The sequence below is a fragment of the Pseudopodoces humilis genome, chromosome 18, assembly GCF_049639895.1.
Source record: "Pseudopodoces humilis isolate 2021_Gansu_Grassland_sample_001 chromosome 18, ASM4963989v1, whole genome shotgun sequence".
NCBI classification, from domain to species: Eukaryota; Metazoa; Chordata; class Aves; order Passeriformes; family Paridae; genus Pseudopodoces; species Pseudopodoces humilis.
This window is the reverse complement of record NC_142217.1, coordinates 2,299,769-2,311,049: the sequence shown is the minus strand read 5'-3', so window position 1 is coordinate 2,311,049 and position 11,281 is coordinate 2,299,769. Positions and strand designations below refer to the sequence as shown.

Here is an 11,281-nt window from a genome sequence, read left to right as displayed (position 1 = left end):
GACGGGCTCACCCGGGCAGCGCGGAGGGGGGAGCGAGGGCAGGGGATCAGAGCCGGGCTGCCGGCGCGGCGAAGGGCGGCCACCGCGACCCAGGGCGCCCGGGGAAGCCCAGATGCCTCTGGGCCTCGCCGGCGGCAGCGCCGCAGGAACGGGGCCGGGGCGCGGGGGGAACGGGTGAGGAGCGTGCGGGCGAGCGTCCCCCCTGCCGCGCGCGTGGTCTGGGCCGAGGGCGGGGCGGGAGGGGGCGGTGGGTACGATCACGTGACGGACGGGCCGCCGCCATTTTGTCCTGCGGAGGCCGTATTTAGGGGGCAGCGGGCGCGCGGCGGCCACTCCCGCCGCGACGGAGCTGCCGTGTCCCGGGCCCCGCCGCCGCCCGCCCCGCGCCCCCGCCCCGGCTCCCTCCGCCCCGCCCGCTCCCGCCGCGCCTCCGCCATTTTGTGGCCGAGCACTGCCCGCCAAGGACCGGCGCCGCGGCGGAGCTTTCCGCCTCTCCCCCGCCCTCTCGCGCTTCCAGTCCAGCGGCGCCTCGGCCCGGCCCGGTCCGCGCAGCCATGTCCTCCGGCGCCAGCCCTGAGTACGCCTCCTTCTTCGCCGTGATGGGCGCTTCGGCCGCCATGGTGTTTAGCGGTGAGCACTGACCGGCAACTGGAGGGGCCGGGGAGAGGGTGGGGAAGGGGGGGGAGCACGGTGTGGGGGAAGCGGCTTCTCATTTCCCTGCCACTCCCCCGCCCCGATGGGGCGCCATCGGCGGCGGGGGTCGGAATTCTTTGGGCCTTGGGGCGCCCCGCCCCGCTTCATCCGGGCTCTCGGGGGCAGCGGAGGGTCCGTGCCGGTGATGTCACCGCCGGCGGAGCCCCCGTAGCCACGTGACTGCGGCGGCGCCGCCCAGGCGGACCCCCCTCGCCCCTTCCTCCGGGCAGCCGCGGGTTAGGGTCTCCCCGGTGGCCCCGCGGGGCGCGGTGGCGAGGGGGTTGTCTTGGCGCCGTCTGCCCGTGGAATCCCCGGGGCTCTGCCTGCCCTGGCCTCCGCAGCGGCGACGTTTCTCCGTTTCTCCCACCGTGAATCGGTGGTGGTTGGTGTTTAAACCATTCCCTGGATAATGCGAGACTAGTTTTCAGCGGGATTAAACATAAATGTGCGGTCGTTTGGCGGGCAGTCTGCCGTAGAGGCGTTAATGCCATTGCAGGCAATGGACAGGCTCCTGAACTACCCCGTGGAACGGGGATGCCGGGGCACGGGGGAAGCCCTGCTCCATGGCCCTCCCTCTGCGTCTCTAGGCAGCGAACTCGGTGCGGTGTAAATTGGGTCATCCTGCGGCACCGCTCTTCCCACTGAAGGAGCACAGATGTAGGGATCATAAATGCTGATTTACGCCAGAAAGACCATCCTTTAATGCCTTGATTCTCAGAGCCTTTTTAAACCTCCTGCAGAAGGTGACTGCTGTTCTGCACAGCATTTGCTGCTCCCTGATGGGTGCAGACCTGCTGTTTCCTTTGGGATGTAACATGGAGAAGGCTTTAGCTGTTTTTTTCCCAAATGCAGGTGTCACATGGGAATAAAACAAATAGGAACCGATTTGGCCTTCCCTTCTGAAGGCTTAGCCCATGTCTCCACAGACATGAACATACTGACTTGTCTTCGTCTCTCACCTCATTTGGCACCCTTCTAGTATTGAATTTGTTGTGGCTCAAGCTGTGTAAGTGCTGCTTGGGATCTCATTGTGTCATATGATCCTCATATGGCCTCTGGGATGGTGGCTGGGTCTGCAGGATGGATTTAGGGAAGCTGCCCTTGATTTATGAGTGTGGGAGATGAAATCACGCAGAGAGCCAAGTGGACTGTGGATTAAAACTAGTGTTTGAAAGGAAGCTATCTAGCCATGCTGGTGTGGGCACCATGGACTGGTTCCACACCAGCCACATTTGTGACTTGATTTCTTGATAAAACAAAAGTTTGGTTGGCCGTGTTTAGTCTTGCTTAGTTTGTACCTGGTGGTGGGATGCGGATGTCCACGCTGAGAGCAGTCAGTGGCTTGCCACCTTGGATTTCAGACATTGTACTCACGCTTGACAGGTAAGAATTTTCCTGAAAACTCAATGGTTGAAATGCCATAGGAGCCAGAGTTGGGACTGCTGACCTACCTGCCTCTTGGCTACTAAAGATAATGGAAGAAGAAACTAAGACCTAGTTACTTGTTGGGAAAAAATAATCAGCAGTTCACTGCATTTTGCAAAATGGTTCTAAATAGTGAGATTTCTTTCCAAGGAAGGAATTGCTGGTTTCCTCTTGCAGAATGGATTTTGGAACATGGCTGTATGGCTTTAGACACCAGGTTTGCAACATGTGAGTGTGCTTCAGCTGAAGCATCAGTGAGGGATGTGGACTTGAGTCAGCGCTTTAACAGGAATTTGGAGTTGTGCTGGCGTGCCTGAACCAGCAGGGAAGCCTTTCCTAGAAGCTGCAGTATGACAGCGTGGTGCTGTGGGATTGCAAGGGAAAGGTTTGAGATGGGGAATGCAAAGTCGCTGCATAAGCTGTATTGATGAAGGTTTGGTGTCTGTCATGTGGCAGATGGTTTGTGAGAGGTCCTTGATGCAGAATCTCTGTCAGGTAGTTCTGCATTCATTGAGCTTAGAGGTCTTTCCTGACCTCAGTGATGTTGTAATACCAGTAGGTCTGAGCCATGCAAGGTACTCTTGCCAGGGCCAGTGATGGGTTCAGGTGCTGAACAACAGGTTATAGATACTGCTAATGGGAAATTGTTTCTTAGATGTGACTGTTCAGTGAAGCGGTTTATATTTTTAAGGCAAAATGGCAGAGGTGTCAACATAGGATAAACTAAAACTTGCAGCATTGTGTAGCTTTGTAACAGGCATGTGACATCACAGCATGTTCTGATGTTAGTTGTTAAAAAAATCACCTGGATTTTGAAGTAAGGAGCTAAATCTGGGCAAGCAGTGTAAAACTCTAAAATTGTCATGGATCAGTGTTAATTAGTGCAGTGATCATGTCTGACTCATGATGTATCCAAAGATCACATTCTTGTGGAGCTTGTAGTTCCAAGACATGTTTCTAGTAAACATGTTCAGGTTCTGTACTGTGCAAGCTAGTTTGATATGAAAACAAGTTACTTGGAGCAGTCCTGTGTGATATGTGAGCATTACTTGCTGATGGTAAATAGATAGCAGAACTTGTTCTGGTCAGCAGGAGACCAGAGACAAGAGCAGGCTGCTGTGACCTTGACCATCTTTGAGCCTGTCTGGTTATTTGCAGATTACAACTTGTTCTCATTGCTGCAGTTCCTTATTTCCCATGTTTGAAATGTGGTGGCTCAGGGTCAGGTGGTGTTGAGTGATTAAATTATTGTAGCTTTTCCATATGATTTGAGTGCACCAGAATAGACAAGTGTGGTGTTGGACAGAGCTGTTTGGTTCTGTGTGTGCTGGTGCTCTGTGCAAAGCTGTCACAGGTGTGCCCACTGTGCCCTCCATGGTGAGAGGAGTTGCCCCTAGGGCTGAACTCTCGCTGAGCTTTCAGTGCCTTCAATACCTGCTGCACTGCCAAGCAGCAGGAAGATTCCTCATGAAGAGAACTTTAGCCAACAGTATTAAATTAGTCCTGTGTCTTCCCATTTTTGCTGTAGAGCCAATGAAACAGTACTTTCTTTTTAAAGCAGGGCTTTAGATATTATAGCAGTTGGTTGGCTTTTAAGGTACCTCCATGGTGAAATAGCTGGCTCAGAACATGTTGCTTGATGCAGCTGACAGCCCTGCACAGTCTGATTCTGGGAGGCATCATGGCTATAAACAACTTGCATCCCCAAAGGCAAATGGCACCTGTGCTTCCCAAAATACTGTCTGAGAGGTGGGGAGGTGGAACAGGAGAGCTGCTTGCAGGTAAAAACGAAATGGCAGAATGCAGCTCAAGGTAATTTTCTGTTCCAAATGAGGGTCCTTGTGTTGTGGGCAGATGTATGAGCTACCAGAATGCAGCAGAGATTAGCTTAAGCCTTTGTCCTTAACAGCAGGTAAAGCAGTGGATGGCTAAGACCTGAGTGCTGTGACAGAAGTGAGGTAGGCGATATTTCTACAGCTTGAGAATGTGGGACAGCATCTCAACAAGGGCATCCTTTCCTCTCAGTAAATGCCAGTCTTGGGAACATCTGAAAATTGGATGGATCATCAGTATAAACCATTGGCTCTGCAGAATGTGGCTTAAGCAGTTATGCTGCAGTTTGTGCTATGGCTTCCTCATGGATCCCTGTGTCACCCTGGAGTCATTACACAGCCTGCAGGTGCTTTGTTTCTAGTGGGAACACTGGGAGCAGCAATGAATGTGGATGACAGCTACCTCAGGACCTCTTGGTCAGCTTCCTTTTTTCCTTCCTAGAACTGGCCTCTTCTGTCTCCAGAGCCTGACTGGTTGCACACAGATGTTGCAAGGTGAGCAGCATCCCAGCCTGACCAGGCTGTTGGGTACTCCTTGAAGCAATGGTTTACAGCAGTGTGTGCTTCTCCAGTGAGGCATAACTGGCTGCACTCACTTCCTTCAGGCTGTGTATTCTGTGAGCACAAGGCTTTGGGTCAGGCTGCTGTGGCCACGGGAGTGTCTGCTGGGTGCAGGCAGGGGACCTGGGCTATCCCATGCCACAGCAATGGGGCAGCAGAGTTGTGGGTGCTGCTGAGTGCTCTGAGCTCCCCTAAGACCTGCTGGTTGGGAAGCGGTCTTGCTAAGTGGTGTAACACAGTGCTCTGCCAGTCAGTACCAGGAATACACTGGTCACCCAACTTGTGAAATGGGTTATCTTTAAGGTGTTAGAAGGGAGCCTTTATGATGATAAGGGTCCGTAACAAGTGGCTGGATGGACTTTGCTGCTTACAGAAGGACAAACCTGTGCTCCATGCTATAAGTGTTTTACTATATTTACAAAATCAAAGAGCTCTGTGTGCTGTCGGGCAATTTAGAGTGTCAATTGAAGCAGCTCTTGGACAGTTGACTGGCAGATGCTTTATTTTCCTTTATTGCTATTACAGCTACGTCTCAAAGAGCTGGTGGTCTTCCAAGTTCTCAGATGTACTTACCCAATTGTAAAAGGCCTGCCAGACTTGGAGAATTTTTGATAATGCTGTAAGCTGACAGTGCCAGGCCTGGTGGAAATACCCACAGCCTTTCATTACATTTTGGAAGAAAAAAAAGCTGTCCCTAGTCCTGAAACAGATGATTCAGTAAAACGTTCAGAGTCTACAGCTTCCTGTAGGGCAACTTTGCTGTTTACTCTGCAGGTTTTCATTGGGGAACAGGCTTCAGCTGCTGTGATGGGAATTTGCATAGGCTCCGGTACAGTTCCCCTAATGCAGCTTGTCTGTTCTGTGGAGATCACCTGGGCTGAGCAGCAGGGTTTTTCCAAGGGTATCCATTTCTGTAACCTGAGGTGGGGTGGGAGGGGGCAGGGCCAGCCTGTGGGTGGCAGCCTGTTTCTTTGGAAGTGCCCAGGTTTCAGGCATGGCAAAGCGAGTACTGTACTTGACCTGGATGTCACCTCTAACATTTTTCCAGCCTTTTAAGAATAACCTGCTCAGGGATGAATAGATGTTGGTGAATTGGCAGGGAAGCGTGCCTACTGCAGAGGGCAACCCATTTGATAATGATTAGTTTTAAAAGGCTCCAGATGTAAGTGCTCATCCCTAATGGTCTTTCATGCTTGCTGTGATGGTAACCAGTGATGAGTTGAAGGAGTAAATCAAGTATTTCACAAGGGAGTTGACCTTTGAAACAGGTTTACTTGGGAGTAGGTGGTCTTGAATGATGTGCATTCCAACTTCTCTGTATTGTGACACCATTGAACTTCCAAATAGCATAATTCCTGGTTAGAGACCAGCATGGATTCCTTTTCTGGTGAACTCGATAGGTGGAGTGCATCTCCACCTGCCAGGTATATGTTTTGACAGGTCTGCCTCTTTAAAAGTACTGTTTGGAGCTTGCTTGGTCTGTACGTTAGAGGTGAGGGATCTGGATGGACTGACACAAAAAAAAGTCTTGGTGAGTAGGAGAGGTACAGCTCTTGCCCCATTTCCAGTGTGTGTCACAGACCTCCTCAAATCCTGTTCACTGAGATTTTGGAAAACATGCCCTTCCAATCAATCAGGAATATTTAAATGTAGCATATGAAATGCATGTGCTTCAGTTTTTCAGAGCTGCTGCAAGGTAGAGGTGAAGGTGTGCAAGAACATTGTCAAGGGTGTCCATGGCCCAAAACTGAGTGGCTGTACCACTAGAGGCTGGGTCATGGTGGGAAGCAGGTACTGTCTTTGACACCTTGCTTGTAATACTGGGATAATGTCAAATACCCAACGTGCCAGGCTAGTGAAGTGCTGTAAAGCTGCCTTGTAAGGTGCTGGAGATGTCTCTTGGTTGGGGTGGGGGTAAAGGCTTCCTTGGGAGTAGATGTCCCAAGCTCTGAAGCTCTGTGTGGCCACCAGTGGGAGTTCAGTAGAGGTTCAGTGGCATCTAAGGCTATCATGTGAAGACTGGTAAGCAGTTCTTTCGAGCTGTGTCTAAAACAAGTTCAAGGCATAAGATCTGGCCTCTTCTGGGCTTTTGACATGAAGCTGACAAACTTGTGCTGCACTGCCCTTCCACAGAAGCTTGAACAAGCTGACTTTCTGTAAGTGGAGTTACAAAATCACCTTCTCTAATACTTAGCTGCATTAATTGCAACACCCCTGAGTAGCTTAATGCTTGGAGGAGGTGACAACTGGTATAACTTTAAATAGTGAACTTCCGTCATGAGCCTCTGCATTTTTCCAGAGGTTTGTAAAATATTGCAGACAGAAGTGGTTTCTGCTAAATTCTGTACCCAGGGTAGATGGTGGAACCAGGATTTAGACCTAGTCCCAGCCATTAGAAGATGCTTCATCCAACAAAAACGGTTCCTAGTTCAAGTCAGTAGTTTCTTTCTAGACTTTGTAAGGGCTAGACTCTAAACAGAGCCTTCACTGAAATGGCTGATTAAGTCCATGTGCTAATTTCCAGGTTCATCTTATATTTGCAGATAGAACACGCTCATTGCTCAAGCTTCCTAACTTGGGTTCTAGTTCTGAATTGTCCAAAATATCCCTTCCCATCACTTGGTGCCAGTCAAGGTTCAAGAGCTTTGCTAGCACAGAGCAAATTGGTAGTTAATGAGACTTTCCCCTCAGGTTTTTGTAAATAAAACTGAACTTCCTTCTAAGAATGAACCTTGTGTTAGTGTAGCGGTGCTGTTTGTATGAATGGTCTGGTGCCAAGCCAGGAGGATGACTGCTCCAAAGATGGGCTTTATGGGAGTACTAAGTGAGAAGCAGGAAAGTATATATCCAAACTCCTCCAAATACATTCCAGCAACTCTTGTTGTGACAAGGTGCACAATCTCACACTTGGATACCAGTGCAAGGCAGTTACAGATCTTTGTGGAACAATCAGGTCTCCCTTGGAGAAACCTTAGTTTTCTGTGGGTGGAGCAAACTCAACTATTAAGTCTCAGAACAGTACAAAGACTTGAAATGTCTATGGTTTAAATACACTCCAGCAGTCTTTTAGAACAGATGCAAGAACATTTTCTTGCCAGATAGGGCTGACCTCTGAAGACAATCTTGATGGTGTCAGAAAAGGAGACTGCCTGCCCTTCCATATGCCTATCTCTGCTGCTTCAGGGACTTATTCCTGGCTGGCAGTTGACATGCATATCATCTCTGGGTGATGGTGAATGAAGTAGGAAGCTGGGAAGGAATTCCCAGAATACTCCCCAGTAAGCGTGGAAGGAAAGGTGTCTTTTCAAGTACTGCAGAATCAAAGAATGAGGCATTTGAGGAAGCTTCTGTGCGACTAATAAAAAGTTTTCAAGGCAGAAATTACTTCGGGGTTTTGCTAAAGGACACGGAATGATTCACACAAACATCTCAGTGGTATGACAGGAAAAGTAACTTTATTTTCTGACTTCAGTATTTATAGATTCTTGACAATGACCAGGGATTGGATAACTAAGTTACCACCTCCCTAATCACACTGGTCATGTGAAATGTCCATCAAAGGACGTTTCTTAGAAGGAATGTGTAAACACTTATGTTTACAGTTACTTTCCTGGGAAAGTAATTAAAAGGCTTAATTTTCAGGGTGACATCAGGGTAGTGCTTTGTTCTCTTCCAGCTGGTCTCAGGTACAGGTGATGGAGCCCATCATCCTATGCAGGTCTCTGTGTTGACAGACATGAGTGAACCTTAGGTGTAAGGTGGTTGTGGTCCTCTCTAACCTACAAGCCAAACTATTCTTTGTGATTGGATTGACAAATGTTTGGGCCCAAGGTGAGGTCACAGGTGAGGTCACCCTCTCCATGTGCCAGAATCTTTCTCCAAGGAATGACATGGAACAGTAGTATTTAAGCTTGTTTATATGTCTGATGAAGCTGCAGTGGCACGTTTAACTCCAGGGCCAAAGCATAGGCAAATGAGTTTTGTGGGAGAACAAGCCCCATGAAGATCTGTGCATTTGAACTCAGTTCAGGTGGCCCAGCTCTCAGCTGTGTTCTGCTGGGGTAGACAGATGTGCTTTGTTGAGCCTTGCATTGTGGACTCTGGGAGGTCACAACACAGGAGCTCCCCTTGAGACTGGGTTTTGGCCCCTAAGCAGGGGCATAGATGGCTGCTAGGGTGTGCCCTGCTGTGAAGCTGGCCTGGTAAGATACTCTGCTATCAGTAGTGTTTGAACATCACTTCTTACTCATCTTTGGAATAGGACTCTGGGTAGGTCACTTCCCCATCCCTTAGGGGAGTATTCCTGGCTGTCACATGACCATGTTCGTTTTGCACAGTCCTTCCTTATGCTGACTTAGCTGTTCTAACTGCAGCCTAGTGAAAGAAATGGTATTTGGGGATGTCTAATGCATTTTTTTTCTCTTCCAGCCTTGGGAGCTGCATATGGAACTGCAAAGAGTGGCACAGGTATTGCAGCCATGTCTGTCATGAGGCCTGAGCTGATCATGAAGTCCATCATCCCTGTGGTCATGGCTGGTATTATAGCAATCTATGGCCTCGTAGTGGCAGTGCTCATTGCCAATGCCCTCTCACCTGACATCACACTATTCAAGTAAGTTGGTGCATCCGGTGGGTCTGTTTTAGACTGTCCTGTCACTGTTTGATGCTTTGTGTGGGGGTGGTTTTGGCTCAAGGCCCCTGGAAGGGCTGGCAGTGCTAAATGCTGCTGGGCTAGGCTTAGGAGCACAGGCTAGATTCCAGTTGTCCTGCTGGATGCCTCAGCCCCGGTGGAGCCACCTGCTCTGTTGGTTGTACTGGCTGTCACAGATCAATCGGGCATCCCACTGCTCATGTGCAGGGGCTGTGGCTTAAAAGAAGCTGTGTGCAGGCAGCACTGGAATAGGAGGCAAAGCTTTGGTCATGATGCCAGACTCTAGACCTGGATGCACAGGTGTTTCCTATACTGTCTAAATAGTTCTGCTGTTGCCTGGGAGATGTAAGTAAATAATTAATATTGCTTTATGTGCTGGTAAATCAATCCTTGAGCTATACATCAGGCCTCTATAGCAGCTACAGTCTGAAACTTAATCTCCTTTTGGCTCCTCAGAACAGCTGGAACTGGTGTGATTGAGCCCTCTTGGAATTAAACAGTGCTGCTAAAGTGTGACAAGTATCTGTGTTGCTGTACAGGCTGTACCTATGAGCAGTGTGCTTGGCATAACATGACATGGTCTAAAACAGCAGATACAAATGGCCCTTTGCAATTACCAGGTGGGCAGACACTAATAGGGACTGCTCTCCTTCTTGGAAAACCAGACCATTCCTGCCCAGCTCCTGCTGTGCAAGACACCTGGATGTGCTGTGGCTGTATAAGGTTGCTGAAAGGTTGGAGATGAGCAGCTACTAACAGGCTGCAACAGCACTGTGGGACAGGCATTGTTGCAAGTGCTAGTAAGTGCTGCTCTGACACCATGCTGAGCCTGCTGGTGGCCAGATGAGCCCAGTAACTCAGTTTGATGTATGAGCCAAACACATGAACATCAGATGAAAAACATTCACTGCTGCCTGTTTCTTTAAGTATTAGAATCGGGAGTGTCAGTAAGCTTCTGCTTTGAGACATATTGGGCTTGTTGAAAGAGTTAGGGGCTTAAGGCTGGGTGTCCTGTTCTTTGCCACTGAAACTCTTGCGTCTCTGTCCCACAGGAGCTTCCTTCAGCTGGGTGCTGGCTTGAGCGTGGGTCTCAGCGGTCTGGCTGCTGGCTTTGCCATCGGCATTGTGGGCGATGCAGGTGTCCGGGGCACAGCACAGCAGCCCAGGTTATTTGTGGGGATGATCCTCATTTTGATCTTCGCTGAAGTCTTGGGTCTCTACGGCCTCATTGTTGCCCTTATCCTCTCCACGAAGTAAATGTTGCGGTATGATGTAAAGAGATGTAACAAATCTACATTTAACAAAAAAAAAGCTCCAGAATGAAAATGGTTTCTCCAATGTGTACAGTTGTCCCGATTTGGTAGTTGATCTCTTGTAAATGCGCAATATCTGTTAGTGACTCGTCTGTCCTGTGTGTACTTCAATATTAACTTGGATGGGCTGCTCCAAGCCTGCTGCATGGCTTGGAGTGGCCTGTGTGCAATTTTCCACCCATTGCTGTTAGTATTTTATGTATAAATATGAACTAGAAATGTAATTTTTTCTCTTCACTGGATGTTTATTTATAAAAGACTTGACATTCATACATCTATGGAGCAAGGATTTTCAATTTCCCATGCTATATATATTAATCTTATATATAGGTAGATTACACTGTGGGGTCAATTGTAAGTGCAGAGAATTCCTTGGATGTAATTTTGATTCTAAAGATTGCTGTAGTGTCCTGGTATTGGAGTATGAGAATTTTGTGTTTTATTACAGCAATTGTCTGAAACACTCCTGTGTTTCAATAGTAACTGCGTATGCTCCGGCATCAGTTGTGCACCCAGTGTTGGGTTACAAACTTCTACCATGTTTCCAAATAAAACTTCCTCACTACATTGCTGTAATGAGTCCCTGTCTCTGATTTCCAGCTGTTGCCCCTCCTTTGGGAAGAGGGTGAGGTCCCTCAAGGGAGGAGGTTCCTGAAGTGACTGGTCAGCATGCCAGAGTGATGCTGCCAGCTCTGCCACAACTTTCCCTTTCTCCTGGGCCGTGGCAGTGTGGTTCCCAGCTGCTGCCATGAGCCGTATTTGTGGTGAGCAGGGATGCGGGGCTGTGCTCACGCTGACCACATCTG

The 11,281-nt window shown here is 49.1% G+C and overlaps 1 protein-coding gene across 1 annotated transcript; it reads left to right on the top strand.

Annotated features, from left to right (window-relative positions):
• Positions 1-372: 372 nt before the first annotated feature.
• Positions 373-11,042, top strand: ATP6V0C (ATPase H+ transporting V0 subunit c). The gene is made up of 3 exons (XM_005522780.3): positions 373-630; positions 8,940-9,123; positions 10,215-11,042. The coding sequence occupies exons 1-3, from the start codon at positions 555-557 to the stop codon at positions 10,417-10,419; spliced, it is 465 nt and encodes a 154-aa protein (XP_005522837.1). The 5' UTR covers positions 373-554; the 3' UTR covers positions 10,420-11,042.
• Positions 11,043-11,281: the final 239 nt, after the last annotated feature.

What these genes read in the sequence shown, in the direction of transcription:
- ATP6V0C (XM_005522780.3), top strand. Translation starts at nt 555, where the DNA reads ATGTCCTCCGGCGCCAGCCCTGAGTACGCCTCCTTCTTCGCCGTGATG. An exon ending in GGCCGCCATGGTGTTTAGCG is followed by an intron (nt 631 to 8,939) that starts GTGAGCACTGAC and finishes TTTCTCTTCCAG; the next exon opens with CCTTGGGAGCTGCATATGGA. An exon ending in CCTGACATCACACTATTCAA is followed by an intron (nt 9,124 to 10,214) that starts GTAAGTTGGTGC and finishes TCTGTCCCACAG; the next exon opens with GAGCTTCCTTCAGCTGGGTG.